This window comes from Mustela putorius, unplaced genomic scaffold, assembly GCF_011764305.1.
Source record: "Mustela putorius furo isolate JIRA1106 unplaced genomic scaffold, ASM1176430v1.1 tig00003898_pilon_pilon_pilon, whole genome shotgun sequence".
In the NCBI taxonomy this organism is placed as follows: Eukaryota; Metazoa; Chordata; class Mammalia; order Carnivora; family Mustelidae; genus Mustela; species Mustela putorius.
Genome location: NW_025422047.1, coordinates 9,865,406 through 9,884,617, shown reverse-complemented (window position 1 = coordinate 9,884,617; position 19,212 = coordinate 9,865,406). Strand labels below are relative to the sequence as shown.

At 39.6% G+C, this 19,212-nt stretch overlaps 1 protein-coding gene across 6 annotated transcripts in view; it reads right to left on the bottom strand.

Annotated features, from left to right (window-relative positions):
* TMEM62 (transmembrane protein 62) overlaps positions 1–19,212 on the bottom strand; it is a 51,533-nt gene that overhangs the window by 29,687 nt on the left and 2,634 nt on the right. The window contains exons 1-4 of one of the 6 annotated variants that reach the window (XM_045067681.1): positions 5,154–5,633; positions 4,674–4,899; positions 3,326–3,463; positions 268–313 (exon numbers count right to left, since the gene is read on the bottom strand). In XM_045067681.1, the coding sequence (XP_044923616.1) occupies positions 268–313; positions 3,326–3,463; positions 4,674–4,899; positions 5,154–5,333 (590 nt within the window). In that variant the 5' untranslated portion in view covers positions 5,334–5,633. Of the gene's footprint in view, positions 1–267; positions 314–3,325; positions 3,464–4,673; positions 4,900–5,153; positions 5,634–19,212 lie in introns of those variants that run through there. The other 5 variants (XM_045067682.1, XM_045067683.1, XM_004751216.3 and 2 more) reach the window with 5 other exon arrangements.

The following is a 19,212-nucleotide window of genomic DNA, read 5'->3' as shown; positions in this document are numbered from 1 at the left end:
CACAAGAAAAAAAAAGTTTCTTAACTATGTATGGTAATGGGTGTCATTGCAATATATACCTAAAATGAATAAAATGTTATATGTCAATTATGGATATAATTATGGATATAATTGACATATAACATTATATTCATTTTAGGTATACAATCTCTTTCTGTCAAATAAATTTTTAAAAATCTTAAAAAAAGAAATGTTTTCACTCATTCACTGTCTTGACTGCACCCCTCTTGTACTACTTCATGGTCTGTGTTCTGTTCACTACAGTACCTGTAATAATTCTCGACACTGTCCAGACTTGGAATGTTGAATGCATCTAATTAAAAAGAAAAGAACAATGAATCACTAAATTCTACTCCTGAAACCAATATTATACTATATGCTAACTAAATAGAATTTAAATAAAAATTTGGGGAAAGAAAAGCACATGGAAAAAAAAAAGAACAAACATCATCTATATTAAAAAGAAAAATATAAACATCTTAACAACTAAAGAAGAATGACAATACTTTCAATAACACTTTAAATGGCAGACTGCCAATAAATTAGCCTGATCGTTTTTAAAATTTGGTAACAGATTCATTTTATCTAGAAACTTATATTAGGTACTAGTAGAGAATAAGAAATACTTTCATATTATGTACTATTCAGAATACATCAATTTGCAGTTCTAAGACTGGACGGTGTTGCTGCTGTTTTAATCATGACTGATACATGGATCCATGCTAAGTGTTTCTAAACAGCTGATCACTTTGATAACAGGACCTAAGGCCATCTCTTCTTAAATCCTAAAGATTCAATAAGAAAGGAATTATATAATGGTAAGAGGTAAGGCAAAGGATGTTATAGAACACTTACCTGGAAATATAATGATTTCACAGAGCTTGATTGTCTGATTGCAATAACTAAAATTTCTTACCAGCTTGGAATTCTAAGAATCCACTACATTTCTAATAACTTCAGAGAATAAGCTGTTAAATCCAATGTAGGCTAAAAGAGCTATTATTGTGTATGCAATCCTCTTACTATGTAAGAGAATAATACTGTTATAGTTAAATTTTAATAAAAACTAGTTTCTTCCTATCTTAACACAATACATAAACATAAACACATACAGTAAGCATTTGTCCTTATACAAATCAAATTAGATTATCATGAACTCCAAAGGATGAGCTCTGTTCACAAGATCTAATCACAAGAAGCTGATATTTATTACTTGAAATAAATCAGTAGCTTGGTTTGAAAAACTTTTTTATTATGTACAGGCTTGCTTTTCATTACTAATGAATTTGACCTGTGCCACTAATCAGGGTCAGGAAAAAAAGGGAAATGTAAATTCAGATCTTCTTCAACTTACAATGGGGTTACATCCAGACAAATCCATTTTAAGTGGCAAATATTTAAGTAGAAAATGCATTTCATACAGTGAACTTACTGATCATCATAGCTTAGCCTCACCTACGTAAAAAATGCTCAGAATGGTTACATTAGTCTATAGTTGGGCAAAATTATCTAACACAAGGTCTGTTTTATAATAAAGTGTTGAATATCTCATGCTGAAGATCTGAGAGTGAAAAACAAAATGAAAGCACAGGCACAAAATGGTTATAAGGTTAATGGCTCTTTACGCTGGCAGTCATGTCCAGCATCACCAGAGTATCATACTGCATATCACTAGCCCAGGAAAAGATAAAAATTCAAAATTCAAAATACAGTTTCTATTGAATGTGTATCACAGTCATACATTGTAAAGTTAAGTCAAGGGGTGCGTGGGTGGCTCAGTAGGTTAGGCTTCTGTCTTTGGCTCAGGTCGTGATCCCAGAGTCCCAGGACTGAGCCCTGCATTGGGCTCCTTGCTCAGAAAGGAGTCTTCTTCTCCCACTGCCACTTCCTCTGCTCATGCTCAGTCTCTCTCTGTCTCTCTCTCTCTCTCTCACTTGCTCTCCCTCTTGCTTGCTCGCTCTCTTGCTCTCAAATGAAATCTTAAAAAATATCGTAAGTCGGGCACCTGGGTGGCTCAGTTGGTTAAGTGACTGCCTTCAGCTCAGGTCATGATCCCAGAGTCCTGGTATCGAGTCCCACATCAGGCTCCCTGCTCCTTGGAGAGTTTGCTTCTCCGTCTGACTTTCTCCCCTCTCATGTTCTCTCTCACTGTCTCTCTCTCAAATAAATAAATAAAATCTTTAAAAAAAAAATCATAAGTCAAGCCATCATAAGCTGAACCATCGCAAGTTGAGGACCAGACTTACAGGGTATACCAGAGAAAGCTATAAACCAGATACCCCATCTTCAATTAATAATTCCGAGCTGCTTTGTAAGAACTATTTATAAAGAGCATTTTCTGATCAAACCAAAACTATGTATTTCACCAGACAGAATTATCTGTTTAAAATGATAGTTTTAAAAATATTTATAATTAGGCATACAGCAGCAATTAATAATCAAGTGAAGCAGATCAAATACTTAACAACCAATAAGAAGGTCAACCTATATAAAAACAAACAAGCTTACTGTTAGGATATTTTGCTGAGATTTCCTTACTAACACTACAATAATAATAATGTAAAAAATGTGAAGGGATTATCTCTATTTCTCTCCTCATACATAGAGATTTGTTTGTAATTTTAATTTTTTAAGTATACACAGTAAAATTCATTCACTGTAATGTACAGTTCCTTCGGTTTTGACAAATGCAGTCATGTACCCACCACAATGGAACAGTTCTATTATTCCCCATAATTCTCTCATGATGGCTCTTTGTAGTCAGCCTATCTACCTCTCCCCCAATCCTTGGCAATCACAATCTGTTCTCCATAGTTCTGCCTTTTCTTGAATGTTACATAAATCATATAGTATATAAACTTATGGGTGGTAGCTTCTATTAGGCAAAATGTTTATCTATTGATTTATACATATGTATTTATGTATGTGGTATGAATGTATATACGTATGGACTGATTGATTTTAGGTTCCACACCCAATGTAGGGCTTGAACTCATGACTCTAGATAAGGGTTGCATGCTCTACCAACTGAGCCAGCCAGACACCCCAAATGGGTTATACTTTTAAACACCCTCTCACACAGGTTTTGCTAGAGGCTTTTCTTCATGTAAAGAAGGACCATCCCAACTTTCCCCTCAAAGGCTAGAAGTGACATCTGAAGTTTTAAAATCATATAATATAGTTGTATTTCATAGTTGTGGGCTTTGGTATAACTAAACCGTGTTACAAAGTTCCCATTTTATAATCTTATATTCCAAACTGGAGAATCTGGGCTCTCAAAGGAAAAAAAATCTAGTTTTAATTATATATGGGTGTTGACTCTTACCATGATTTCCTTTAACATCAAGCCACTTGGTTTTTTCCATGACCCTTGTCTTCTTCAGAATACCCTGGTAAGTTTGCCATTCTACCTCATGCTGCCTGGATCCCAAGTGTTCCTTTGTTTTGGCATCAGTCAGGTCTCCTGTAGATTTACATAAGACTTGAATCACAATGCAAAATAAACCCAAGGGGGTTAAAAAATGTTCTCAAATGCACACCAAAGGAACAAAGATACTTAAAGTACTTAACATGTATAAGCATAACAACTTATAAGTCCATCTATGTCCAAAGCAAGCCACACAAAATAGGAATTTCTTATTTTGAAAGGACTTTGTTTCTCAGAGTTTAGCAAGTACCTGTTTAACTTCCCATGATATTAGAAATGGGCTCTGAAAAAAATTATCTTTAAAGAGAGCAGTATAAAATGCGTCATGAAACTCTGACAAAAATGAAAACTATAAGAAATTCCAACACTCTGGGCAGATGCCTGATATCTATGACAACCATATTTTCCACACCCAAAATCAGAATATGTAATCTGACCAAGTGTTATTATACAGCAAGAAAGTGACCTGGAGGTGTGGTTGGGCAATGAAATACCAAAATTTCTGGAAAACAAAACAGACAGTTGAAATGGAGGTTTTCCATAAAATGAGGACTGATAAGTCATCGTATCAGCAGAGGTGTTTCAGTAAGGTGGGTAGGATATGAATCCCCCAATAGACAAGACAGATGCTCCTTTAGCTTTTTCTCCAACACATTTAGAGAGCAAATAGGAGTTGAAAGATTCTAGAGAACCCAAGTCAAAGAAGTACCAAAAGATGAAGAAAAGTGTCCTAAGTCACTTTAAGAATTGACTAATGCTGTTTAAAAAAAGGAAAGTTAGTTTTTTTTTAAAAAGATAACTTTGGGGCATCTGGTTGGCTCAGTCAGTTAAGCCTCCCACTCTTGATTTCTGCTCAGGTCATGATCTCAGGGTCCTGAGATGGATCCCTGGTGAGCTCTGCCCTGGGCCTGGAGCCTCCTTGAGATTCTCTCTCTCCCTCTGCCCCTCCCCCAACCTCAAAAGAAAGAGAGAGAGAGAGAGAAGGAAGGAGGGGAGGGAGATAAGGAAGGGAGGAAACTTTTGATTTGTGGTTAAAGGGCTTTCCCTAATTCTCTTAAATCCAGAACTATAACAACGAACGAATACAAATAGAGGAGACAGTATACTAAGAAGAATCATGAGCCTTGCTTCTACTGCTTTGACAAAACCTTGCTATGGCAAGTCATTGATTGGTCTTGGATCTTGACTCAATTATGCATAGGCAAAGGAAATTACAATGTCCTATCTCCCCTGCAGGAGGACTCACCTGGGTCTGGGGCTATAGTGTTCCCAACATTCCCCATGTGAAGAGCTGCAGCCCTGGCTAGCATTCTACCATCCGGACCATAGAAAAACGCGACAGCACGGCAACCCTCCCTACCTGTTGCCAGGACGAGAGCTGGTTGAATGATGCGAATAGTTTCTGAACAGAACTTCTCTAAGTCTACAGCTCTGCCTGGATCACGAAACCTGCTCAGGTGAATGTCGGATATCTGCCGAAAGCAGGTATTAAACAGAGATATCTGAGTCAGGAAGAGGCGGCACGGACAGCAGGCGACCATGCAGCTCTCTCTAGGCGGAAGGAAATGGCAAGGATGTCCCGCAAGAACGAACCCCCCTCCAGGGAAGAACGAGCCCCCAGCCGGGAGTTTGGGGCCGCGGAGGTCGCACCCTGGCGGAGAGTGCCCGCGTCTCACCGCGTGGTGACGTTTCTCCACCCACCCCTGCCCTGCTCCCGCTGCGTCACCTGCAGACCCCAGAAGATGTTGCCGGCTCCGGGGCCCGGCGCGGGGTGCGGGCTCCTGGAGGCGCGGGGCTGCGGCAGCGGTGAGGGCTGACCCGCCAACCCATAGTGCTCCAAGAGCACGGCCGCCAGCGCGGCTGCCGCCAGTCCCGCAACCACCCTGATGGCCAGCACTGCAGCCATTCCGCCGGCCCGGGCGCGGCCCTTGCCGTCCGGGGCTCAGCCGGTGCTGCGCCCCCGGGAGCTGTTCTAGCTGCACTTCCGGACTCTATGGTCGCGGGGGCCTAAAGCGCAGCTCGGCCGCAGCCGCCGCACCTGCACCTTGCCAGGCACCTGCTACCAGCCAGCCGCCCACGTCTCTGGGCTGGGTTGGCAAGCGGAATGCGGGTGAAGTAAAGGAAATCGAGACCCCCAGCGCCAATCAAGGTTGCCGAGGAGTGGTGGGGAAAGAACCCTGGTCCGGGAGGCGGAGGCTAAAGTCCTGGCTCCGCCTTAGTCAATCATTCCTGACCCCAATGGGTCAATTTCCTTACCCATAAAACGGAGCTAATGAAGCCTCGCGTGCGTACTTCACAGGCTTGTGAGAATCACAGTATGTTTAAGGACGCCATTTAAATTACTGTACAGATGTGACAGCTGACTCTCTCTCGGCCCTTCTGATTATTATCAACGTGTTTCCATAGGTTTTTCAATAGATGTACGTATGTTTTGTAAAGGTATTTTTTTCTAAACCTGATTTCTTACGCACTTGGCTATGTAATATCCCGTTGCCATTTAACAAACTGTAAATACTCCCTATGGGCAGTCACAGGAGAAGAATTAGATTCGGGTCCTGCCCTTAATTTATCTCTAACCATTCTGTTATTGTTGAACTTTTGGATTACTTATGTTCAGAATGTTCTGAATAAACATTCTGAATTAACATATGCTGTTTTGAAAGAGAAACATTTTTATACAACTAGCACCCTTTTAAACACCTATTTGAGTTATTTTCTTGGGATATGTTGCCAATATTGAAGTTATGCCTATTTTAATTCATTAAATACTTTTTGTGTACCTTTGGAAAGCAAGGCATTGATCTCAGCAAAAAATATAGCGAAACCTAAGTAGCTAAAGAACCATGATTCATTATTTAGAAGCTTAGGTAGGAAAGAGAAATATACAAGTAAGTTTAATGTAAGACCAATATGCCATGTGGCACAAGAGACAACAAGATATAAAAGGCCAGAAGAGGTTTAACCAGAACAGATCCCATCTATAGGATCAGGAAAAGTTTAAGGAGGTGTCATATAGAACGTGGATAGTTATTTCTGAGTGGCAGAGACTGGGGATAGGGTGGGGAGAAGCACGTTCCACCAGGACCTAACATGAATCAAAGCATTAAGATGAAAATGTAGGACCTGTTGAGGAAACAGTGTGTACTTTGGTTTGTATGGGCCTAGAGTATACTTACAGGAATAGTAGTAATTGAACCAGACCTTTAGTTTGAGCCACATTTTGGAAGGCCTGTATAAATGTCAAGAGTGAAGACAGATCTGGCAACAGCACAGGGAACCAACTGGACAGAGGAGAGGTATAGCAGAGACTCTGTTTAGAAGAATATTGGGAATAATCTAGTGCTATGGTCTGACTGTGTCCCCAGTCTGCAATATTTCATCTTAGCAGCCCAAACAGACTGAGACTGCAAGCAGTGGGTAACTGCAAAGTCCTGAAGAAGGAAGATGGGAGAGCGTGACACTGAGATTACAAAGGAAAGATCAGATGTAAAACAACTGTGAAGACCAAAGACCACAGAATTTGACAGCTGATTAGATATTTGAGGGAAGAAAAAAAGATAGTTAAAAGCTAATGCCAAAATTTGGAACCCAAGTGACAAAAAAATACTAGGGCTATGACCCAGACTCCAGACCCAGTGCAGAGTTTGCTTTAGATTTTCTCTCTACCTCCCCTTCTGTCCCTTCCCCATCTCGCATGGGCTCTCTCTTTCTCTCTCTCAAATAAATAAACCTTTTTTAAAATTCCAATTGTTCTGTGATGTCATTTTTGTGTAGAGCTAAAGTAATGTAATCAAAGTAGTTTTTTGTGTATGTAAGGATTTTTAAATTTCAAAATTGTGATATATAAAATATACCATCTTACCCATCTTTAAGTATATAATTTAGTGCCATTAAGTACATTCACATTGTTGTGCAACCATCATCACCATCCATCTCCTGAACTAAACTAAAATACTGTACCCATTAAATACTGAAGCCTCATCCTCCCCTCCCCTCCCCACTCCCTAATAAATGTTTTCACCTATGTTATAACATGGGTCAGAATTTCCTTCTGTTTTAGGGCCAAATAATATTGCATTGTATAACTATACCACATTTTCTTTACTCATTCATCTGTGAAAGGACATGCAGATTATTTCCACTATTTGGATCTTGTGGATGCTGTTACTATGAACATCAGTGGGTACCAGACAGTTTTTCAGCTTTTTATGGAACACTCCATTCACCCCTTAAGAAAACAAATTTGAGGAGAATTTCATCTAAGTAGTTCAGGCTCTGTATAAGGAACCTGAAACACGAGCAAAAGTAAGAAATCACAGATCAAGGAAATTCTCACGCATATCATAATATGATGAACCTTTAGAACATTATGCCAGTAAAATAAGCCGGTTGTAAAAGTACAAATACTGTATGATTCCACCTATATGAGGTACTGAGAGTATTCAAATTCACAGAGACAGAAAGTAGAATGGTGGCTGCCAAGGGCAATGAGAACTTAAGGTTTAATAAATACAAATTTTCAGTGTTGCAAGATGAGAAAGTACTATAGGTGGATGGTGGTGATGGCTGCACAACAATATGAATGCATTTAATGCCACTGTACAGCTTTGGTTGGGCTCCCTGCTCAGCCGGGAGCCTGCTTCACCTTCCTCTGCCCCTCCCCCAGCTTGTGCTCTCTACTCTCTCTTTCTCTCTCAAATAAATTTTAAAAAATATTTAAATATATATGTAAAATACTAAACTAAAAAATAAACGTGGGAAGCTTGATCTTAGGTTACTATTTTAAAATTTTATTTATTTATTTGACGAGAGAGATCACAAGTAGGCAGAGAAGCAGGCAGAGAGAGAGGAGGAAGCAGGCTCCCGACCAAGCAGAGAGTCCGATGTGGGGCTCGATCCCAGGACCCCGAGATCATAACCTGAGCTGAAGGCAGAGGCTTACCCCACTGAGCGACCCAGGTGCCCCTTAGGTTACTATTTTTAAAAAGATTTTATTTATTTATTTGAGAAAGAGCGAGAGTGAGAAAGCAGAAGCAGTGGGGTAGCAGCAGGCAGAGAGAGAAGCAATTCTCCACCGGGCAGGGAGCCTGACAGTGAGCTCAATCCCAGGACTCCAGGATCATGACCTGAGCTGAAGGCAGCGGCCCAACCGACTGAGCCACTCAGGCGCCCCATCTTAGGTTACTATTAAAATGATCACCATTTAGGGGCACCTAGCTGGCTCAGTCAGTAGAGCATGAGAATCTTGATTTTGGGGTTGTAAGTTTGACCCCCTGTTGGGTGTAGAGACTATTTAGAATCTTTTTTAAAAACATGATTATCATTTATATGTCATTTTATGGTTGAGTAAAAGAAACATGGACCACACAGCTACTTTGGGATGTGGCAATCACGGCAAGTTTGGATGACATCAAATCCACTCTTACATGTGTTTATTTTATTTTATTTTTAATTTTATTTATTTATCAGAGAGAGAGAGGGGGAGAGAGCGAGCACAGGCAGACAGAATGGCAGGCAGAGGCAGAGGGAGAAGCAGGCTCCCCGCTGAGCTAGGAGCCCGATGTGGGACTCGATCCCAGGACGCTGGTATCATGACCTGAGCCGAAGGCAGCTGCTTAACCAACTGAGCCACCCAGGCGTCCCCTTACATGTGTTTAAATGTATATGATAGATGGGAAAACAGTCATAAGGTTGTCAGCTTTCACATTCCTGAGATACAAATGCTAATTTGCCATTCCTGCAATGAAGCATAAATCCAAAAGCCTTAAAAAAAAAATGCAGAGAACTAATGCCCCCATCAAAAGTTAGAAAAAGCACCAAACTCAGAAATTAAAATTAAAAACTCCCAGAGAAATATGTTGGTTATTATTATTACTTAAGATTTCATTTTTTTTTAAGATGTATTTATTTGAGAGAGAGAGAGAGCACAAGTGGGGGAGGGGGGACGGGGAAGGGCAGATGGTGAGAAAGAATCCTCAAGCAGACTCCTTACTGAGCAAGTCTCAATCTCAGGACCTGGAATCATGACCTGAGCTAGAATCAAGGGTTGGCTATTTAACTGATTGAGCCAGCCATGACACACTTAAGATTTTATTTTTAAGTAATCGCTATACCCAACATGAGGGCTTGAACCCACAACCCCAAGAACAAAAACCACACACTTTGCTCCACTGGCTGAGCCACCCAGGTACCCCCTGTTATTATTTTTTTAATATTTAAAAGTTAGCCTTTATTTCTTAAATTGATGGTGGATACACTGGTCTTCATTTTATTGTTACTCTTTAACATGTAAATATGTCACATGTAACCTTTAGTATTATAAAATATTTACCATAAATTCTTATAAGAAACACTTAATAAAAATGCAACAAATGCATACTTATTTTTCCATTAAAAATATGAAAAATATTGGGACGCCTGGGTGGCTCAGTGGGTTAAGCCTCTGCCTTCGGCTCAGGTCATGATCCCAGCGTCTTGGGATTGAGTCCCACATCGGGCTCCTTGCTCAGCAGGGAGCCTGCTTCTCCCTCTGCCTCTGCCTGCCACTCTGTCTGCCTGTGCCTGCTCTTTCCCTCTCTCTCTCTCTGATAAATAAATAAAATCTTAAAAAAATATATGAAAAATATTTAAATGTGCACTCTATTCAACCTGGCATTTATACTTAAAGTAAGTTATCCTAAGGAAATATATGAATGTTTATAGGGAATTACCAATAAGTATGTTTATTAAAGCAAGTTTATAATAGGAGAAAACTGAAAACAAACTACAGTGAATGTTCTACAATAAGAGTCCTAGAAATAAAAACGACACAGCCATATAAGCCAATACCATGCAGTAATCTTAAAATAATTTTGAAAAAACATTAATAGTATGAAAATACATTGATAACATGTTAATGGGTATTTTACACACACACACACACACACACACACACACACCTGGAAGCATATACACCAAACTGTCAACAGTGTTATTTTGGGATTCTGAAATTATACGAGATCATAGGTTATTTATATTTTCTCCTCTTTGCATATCCATATTTTCTGAGTTTTCAACAATGACAATGTAAAGAGGAAAAAAAAACTTTTATTTTGTTTTGGTTTAGCAAAATTTTTCTATAAAAGACCAGATAGTGTTTTAGGTTTGGTGGGCCAGGTGTTTCTATTGTGACTATCCACATCTACCACTGTGCAAAAGCAGCCATAGTCAATATACAAACGAATAAGGTGGCAGCATTCCAATAAAGCTTTATTTATGGACACTGAAATTTGAAGTTTAAGCATTTTAAGTGTATTATAAAATATTCTTCTTTTGATCTTTTTTCAACCATGTGAAAAATGTTAAAACTATTCTTAACTTGAAGACTATATTAAAATAGACAGCAGGGAGATGCCTGGGTGGCTCAATTGGTTAAGCTGCTGCCTTCAGCTCAGGTCATGATCCCAGGGTCCTGGGATCGAGTCCCATAGCGGGCTCCTTGCTCAGCAGGGAGTCGGCTTCTCTCTCTGCCTCTGCCTGCTGCTATGCCTGCTTGTGTTCTCCCTCTCTCTCTCTCTCTGACAAATAAATAAATAAATAAAATCTTTTAAAAATTAAAAAAAAATAGACAGCAGGTGGAGTTGGGGCCATATTTTGTTCACTTCTGTTAAGAACAAGCTTTTGGGTTTTTTTGTTCTGTTTTGTTTTGTTTTTGTTTTTGTTTTTTTTAGATTTTATTTATTTATTTGACAGACATAGATCACAAGCAGGCAGAGAGGGGGCGAGGGGGATGCAGGCTCACTGCTGAGCAGAAAGTCCGATGCAGGGCTTGATCCCAGGACCCTGAGATCATGACCTGAGCCGAAAGCAGAGGCTTTAACCCACTGAGCCACCCAGGTGCCCCGCTTTTGGCTTTTATTGCATTGATTTCACTGGATTTCTGCTCTGGTCTTTATTATATATATATATATATACATATATATATATGTATATATACACACACACACATACATATATACACATATACATACACACACACATATATATACATATGTATATATATATATTATTTGTTATTATTTATTTTTAAAAATTTTTAAAGGAATAAGATGCCTGAATAGAATATACAGAGGTTGGTAGGCTGTGTTGACAGGTGCTCAAACTATCATGGGTCCAGCTTGGTTCCTCTTTCCAGAATATGCTCAGATCCTGGACCAATAAATTTGTTCATGTTTATTTAATCTGTTCACCAAAGCACTTGAACCCCATAGTGATGCAGCCTGCTGCAAACTGGGGCATAAAACTCTCCACAAACTTGATGGAAGGACCCACTCTGTCTCTCTCCAAACCAGATTTTATTCTGGAATGAGAGCATTCACTCTCATTTCTTCTCAGTCATGTGCTCATTTCCGTGTCCTGGCTCCTCTGTGAAGGGCATGCTCACTGGAGTTGTATGGCTTTTGATCTACATCCCGATTCTCTCTTTCTATTTGTAGTACCTTCCACAAGTTATTTATCTATTTCTCTTCCTAGACTTTCCTCCCCCCTTTATCAGGGCTAAAACGCTCTTGTGGTCAATCACTTGCACAGATAGGATTGTCTGACCAGCAGTGCCCTTAAATGAAACCTCTGGATTCAGGGCAGAGGATGAACCCAATATCCAGGTCTATATGGATCCCTAATCCAGGTCTGACTCAAGTTGAACCAGCAATCTGAGTTTCACTCCAAATATGACTCCCTAAGTATGGATATCTTTGTTTTTAAATAAGGAAGCCAAATAAGGTTAGTTGAAGCCAACCCCAGAAATGTAATCTCTGAACTCAGGATTGATTCTCCTAAAACTGGTGCTGAAGTGTCCAGTCCTGACTACTTTATCACAGTCGCAGGACTTTTCCAGTTCTAACAAGGGTTGATCTCCCCACAAATGTAGGAATGACCTTTGTCCGAGACTGAAAACTTCTGTTCTAATGAAGACCATCACATCGCCTCTCCATTCCGGACCCTAAAAACCTTAATGATCCCTGCTTCTCAGCTCAGTATGGGAGCCTTTTTCTTCAAGTATAATCTGCCCCAACATGGGATTGCTATAGTCCATAGACTTACTGAGAGGACCTGAGAGCCCCAGGCTCTTTTCTTAGCTCAGAAACCAGCACTCTTGGAATAGCAACTTACGAATAGCAGAAGTAGAACTGAGTCATAAGATGAGGACGGTGGTACCATTCTCTATTTTTTTTTCTTTTTTGTTTTATTCTTCTTTAAAATGTATCTTTTAGAAAGTACAGAATTCAGTTAGGCTTCATATTGTTTTGCTTTCTAAACTAATCATGTAATAGTAAATATCCTCCTGTCTGAAGGGTCTTGGGTTAACTTTTCCACTGAAATGCCCCCAAACAGCTGATAACAAAGATCCATAAAGAGCTCCTCAAACTCAACACACACAAAACAGATAATCACATCAAAAAATGGGCAGAAGACATGAACAGACACTTCTCCAAAGAAGACATACAAATTGCCAATAGACACATGAAAAAATGTTCATCATCATTAGCCATGAGGGAGATTCAAATCAAAACCACATTGAGATACCACCTTACACCAGTTAGAATGGCCAAATTCAACAAGACAGGAAACAACATGTGTTGGAGAGGAGGTGGAGAAAGGGGAACCCTCTTACACTGTTGGTGGGAATGCAAGTTGGTGCAGCCACTTTGGAAAACAGCATGGAGATTTCTTAGGAAATTAAAAAATTGAGTTACCCTATGACCCTGGAATTGCACTACTGGGTATTTGCCCCAAAGATATAGATGTAGTGAAAAAAAGGGCCATCTGTTCCCCAATGTTCATAGCAGCAATGGCCACAGTCGCCAAACTGTGGTAAGAACCAAGATGCCCCTCAATGGATGAATGGATAAAGAAGATATGGTCCATACATACAATGGAGTATTATGCCTCCATCAGAAAGGATGAATACCCAACTTTTGTATCAACAGGGACAGGACTGGAAGAGATTATGCTGAGTAAAGTAAGTCAAGCAGCGAGAGTGAATTATCATATGGTTTCACTTACTTGTGGAGCATAAGGAATAACACAGAGGACATTGGGAGATGGAGAGGAGAAGTGAGTTAGGGGAAATCAGAGGGGGAGATGAGCCATGAGAGACTGTAGACTCTGAGAAACAAACTGAGGGTTCTGGAGTGGAAGGGGCTGAGGGGTTGGGTGAGCCTGGTGGTGGGTATTAAGGAGGGCACATATTACATGGAGCAGTGGGTGAGGTGCATAAACAATGAATTTTGGAACATTAAAAAAAATTTATAAAAATGCCCCAAAACAAATAAGCTAAGCAATAAACATTCACCATACTGTGAATGCCTTTTCAAATTTGCAGAGGTACACTGGACTGTCTCTGAACATGCTTCTTTTTTTTTTTTAAAGATTTTATTTATTTGACACAGAGAGACAGCAAGAGAGGGAACACAAGCAGGGGGAGTGGGAGAAGGAGAAGCAGGCTTCCTGCTGAGCAGGGAACCAATGCGGGGCTCAATCCCAGGACCCTGGGATCATGACCTAAGCTGAAGGCAGAAGCTTAATGGCTGAGCCACCCAGGCGCCCCGAAATGCTTCATTTTTATAATCAAGTTGCTGCCATTTAAAAAAACATGCTCAAGGGCTTCCCAATAGCTCTATTTCCAAGAGGCCAAAGATTATGCAAAATGAAAAAGTCTTTAGTGTTAAAAAGGAAGTATTTCTTGACAAAGGATGTGCCAGGCCCAATTGAGATAATCTTGTAACTCAGTGAATTGGACAAATAAAAGGCTAAGAATTGCCATTCATGTAAATGAAAGAATAAAATATATATGTATGTATATATTCAGCATCTAGTTTCTTTTTGTAAAAGTTGTCAAATTATTTTTGCAATTTTAGCAAGATTATATCCCAGTTTCCTGTTATTCTTTCATTTCCAGTGCAATGAAATCACAGAGGGAATAATTTTGCATGCTGGAAAATGAGAGAATCAGAGAACATCTCAGAGGAAGTCATATATAAACTGAACTCTAAAAAATAACAGAAATCCCTTTATAGAAAGAGGTGTTGTGGGCGCCTGGGTGGCTCAGTGGGGTAAGCCGCTGCCCTCGGCTCAGGTCATGATCTCAGGGTCCTGGGATCGAGGCCCGCATCGGGCTCTCTGCTCAGCGGGGAGCCTGCTTCCCTCTCTCTCTCTCTCTGTCTGCCTCTCTGCCTACTTGTGATCTCTCTCTGTCAAATAAATAAATAAAATCTTTAAAAAAAAAAAAAAAGAAAGAGGTGTTGTGGTGGGAGAGGGGGCATTCTAGGCCAATGGACGTGGCTCAGTGGGTTAAGCTGCTGCCTTCGGCTCAGGTCATGATCTCAGGGTCCTGGGATTGAGTCCTGCATCAGGGCTCTCTGCTCGGCAGGGAGCCTGCTTCCTCCTTCTCTCTCTCTGCCTGCCTCTTTGCCTGTTTGTGATCTCTCTCTGTCAAATAAATAAATAAAATCTTTAAAAAAAAAAAAAAACCACAGGAGGATGAGATTGAATGGGAAATATGGGAAAAACCGTATGGATAGTTTAAGGTGAGGGGTGGCAAGGGAGATTAGACTAGCAAAAAGCGTTTAAAGCTGGATTGAGAAGGGCTTTGGATGCCATGTTCAAGAATTAAGTTTTATGTTATAGGGTAGTCGTCTAATTTATTTAGAAAAGGGAGTCACATGACTAGATTTATATTTGCAAGTAACTCTGGCAGGAAAACAAGTGATGAATATGAGCAAGAGAGTGGAAATAGGGAGATCAGATGGGAAGGTTACTCTCCTTTAATCTGGATGAGGATTACCAAAGATTTGTACCAGACAGGGGAATCATGTATGCACTACTATCATCCACATAAGAAAATATCCCAGAGATAGAAGTCTATTAAAATAGAATCACTGAGGGTATCTCAACTCTGATTGCTCATTAAAAACACTTGAGAGAGGGGGTGCCTGGGTGGCTCAGTGGGTTAAGCCGCTGCCTTCAGCTCAGGTCATGATCTCAGGGTCCTGGGATCGAGTCCCGCATCGGGCTCTCTGCCCGGCGGGGAGCCTGCTTCCCTCTCTCTCTCTGCCTGCCTCTCTGTCTACTTGTGATCTCTCTCTGTCAACACTTGAGAGAGTTTTGGTTTTTTTAATGGCTATTTAGGTCTCACTCCTTTTTAATTAAATTAGAATCATTAGAGTGAGACCTGGTGTTGGAATTTTTAAAAAGTTCTCAAACTAACATGTGACCAGGGTTAAAAACCTCCAGCACAATCCATAAATGAAGAGTGTAAGGAAAACAGCTCTGAGTATGGCTGTCGTGTCATTCTGGGGCTTTGATAAAACTAATTAATGTATCTTAGCTGTTGATGATACTTCGAACAGTAAAATGACACCTGAAAAATGACCTGTCAACTTACAAAAGTTACTGTGAGCTGATGCTAATTTAAAAAGAAATATGTATTTTGCAGAAGAATCAAAGAAATTCATAATCCTCTTCTAAAACAGGTCAAGCCACACCTTGGTCTAGATCAGAAAAGAGCAATGCTAATTCATAAGTTTGTATCTATTTTATCTTGTTCAGGTCCTATGAAATGTCTAATATAAGCATGCTAGGATGTTAAATGTGTGCCAGATGCCTGATATTTTTGTTGGTTTAATAATAAACATTTATATTACAACGTATAAAGTGGTAAAAGAGACTAAAATTTTTTTTATCGGAGGTAGGACAGTGAAGTGGTTAAAGACACACATTTGGAAGCCATTTAGACCTAGGTCTTGAATCCGGTTTTTTCACTTAGTAATTGTGGGTTTGAACAAGCAGTCTCATCCATTCAAGCTATAACCTCCTTTTCTGTGCAACAGTGATAACAGGAACAACATCATAAGATTGTTTCCAGAGGGGCACCTGGGAGGCTCAACTGGTTAAGCTACTGCCTTCGTGTTGGGTCATGATCCTAGGGTCTTGGGATCAAGCCCTGCATCGGGCTCCCTGCTCAGTGGGGAGTCTGCTTCTCCCTCTCCCTCTCTGCTCTGCTTGTGCTCTCTCCCTCTGACAAATAAATAAAGAAAATCCTTAAAAAAACTGTTTCCAGAGTTATACTTTAAAATGCATCTAAAGTCTTTAACATAGTAGCTGACTTCTAAGTATGTGCCTTGGCTCCTGCACTCAAGGAACTAACAGATTAGAGAAGGAATTAAATTAGACCATGAAAAACTGTGACACAAGTCAGAATTATAGGTTATAAACAGTACTTTAATGGTTACATCAGATAGGATCCTAATAGCTTCTGGTAATAAAAACCATCTTTAACTATCTTGAGAAAAAAGCACATCTACTGAAAGGCTATCAGAGATTCAAAGATTCTGCAAGAAGCTAGGGACAGGCTTAGAAAAAAAAAAAAAAAAGCAGAAACCCAAGGAACTGCCATGGACCAAGAAGCAAGAAGCCAATGGTTTCTTAACAAGAATAGTCAGAATAGACATTGCTGCTTGAGGATACCAACCAGGCATGAATTCTAAGCACATGTTTGGGAACACTGTCTCCCTCCAACAAGACTTCCTACAATGGAAAGACCTCCTGCACCAAATGGAGAAAGTGCCAACAGATGAAGGACAATCAGGAAACAAAAACAATGTCCATCTTGAACACTAACAGGCATTGTCCTGCACAATGCCAGTCATTGAGGGCTTTAGATAGAGTGTCTCATTAATCTTTACAACCACTGTATGAGGAAAATAGTCTTATTACCACAACTATTTTATAGATGAGGAAACCAAGTCTCAGAGAGGTTAATTTGCTTAAGGTCACAGAACCAGCAAGTGGCAAAAAAAGAAATTCAAATCCAGAAAGTTCAGTCCTAAACACTAGGTATATAGCTATATAGCTACTAGCTCCTCCAGGAGGAAGGAAAGATTCAACCACATCTGGCTAGATCACATAAGATATTACCATGGAGGACTTTTGAGCTTTAGAAACTATCTATCTGTCCATTCAACCATCCATCCATTCAAATACCCATCCAGGTATTTGGTATTTTATCTATTTTAAAAAATAGGCAGTAAAATTTTTTTACATAGGTCACCAGGGTGGTTCAGTCAGTTAAGCATCTGCCTTCTGCTCAGATCATGATCTCAGGGTCCTGGGATGCAGCCCCATGTTGGGTTCCCTGCTCAGCAGGAAGTCTGCTTCTCCTTCTCCCTCTGCCCCTCGCCTTGCTTGTGCTCTTGGGCTATCTTTCTGTCTCTCAGATAAATAAATTAAAACAAACCTAAATAAATTTTTACACAAGCACTAAATATTTGTTAGAAAAAGAATTAGAAAATACCAGTTAAGGAGAAAGTAGAAAATTAAAATTTCCAAATTTTTGCAATCCAAGGATAACCATATGTTGGTGACTAGTATTCTTCATTGAAGGTGCCTTTTTTTTTTTGTCTTACAAAAATAGACTCACACGCTTTTAGGAACTTGCTTTTTCCACCTAACAATATATAGTGAATATCTTCTCAAGTTAATAAAAATGCCTCTACAACAATAGCTTTTAAATTGTATGGTCTCAGGGCACCTGGGTGGCTCAGTGGGTTAAAACTTCTGCCTTTGGCTCGGGTCATGAATCCAGGGTCCTGGAATCAAGCTCTGCATAGGGCTCTCTGCTCAGCCGGGAGCCAGCTTCCCCACCTCTCTCTCTCTCTCTGCTTGCCTCTGCCTGCTTGTGACCTCTGTCAAATAAATAAATAAAATCTTAAAAAAAATAAATTGTATGGTCTCAGGATGCTTTTATATGCTTAAATATTGGGGACCTTATAGATCTTCTGTTTATGTAGGTTTTATCTATTGATATTTACATTAGAAACTAAAACTGAGAAAAATTTTAAGTGATCTTTTAATTTGTTCAAAATAACAATTATCAACCCAATACATGCTAACAAAACATTTTTAATGAAAAGTAAGTTTTCCAAAAAACAAAATAAGAATTATTAAAAGGCATGGCAATGGGGGCACCTGGGTGGCTCAGTCATTGGGTGTCTGCTTCAGCTCAGGTCATGATCCCAGCGTCCTAGGATCGAGCCCCACATTGGACTCCCTGCTTGGTGGGAAGCCTGCTTCTCCCTCTCTCACTTCCCCTCCTTGAATTTCCTCTCTCACTGTCTCTCTCTCAAATAAATAAATAAAATATTTTTAAAAAAAAGTATGGCAATGTTTTACATTTTTTGAAATCTCTTTTTTAACAGAAGACAGCTGGGTTCTCAGAGCTACTTCTGTATTCAGTGTATTGTGATATGTTGTTTTGTTGAAATATATAAGAAAAATTGGCCTCACACAGATACATAGTTGGAAAGGAAGAATATTTTAATAGTGTTTTCATATAATTGTGGATATGCTTTGAAACTGCAGCAGAACTGGGAAAATAGTAAAAGCTTAAAGATCTATTCAATGTGGAATCTAAAAGCATATTAATTAAATTTTGTACTCCGTTAACATTAAATTATTTTGGTCTATTTAACAATGCGAAGAGATCTTTCACCCATACTTTATAGTATCTCCATTTGTCATACAGAAGATATCTGTTCAATGAGTTATACAGATCTTCCAAATGTCAATGTATTTCATAATACATTATTTAAAAAATCACACAGTAATATGACCAATTTCCTTGGGACTTTGTCAAACTCACAGTGGCAGATATGTTCTCTACAGAATGTTCTCTTGAAAGCTCTAGTCGTAAAATGGACAACAAAAACTGTTTTCCTTGAAGAGAAAGACTTTCTTGTTCATATTTG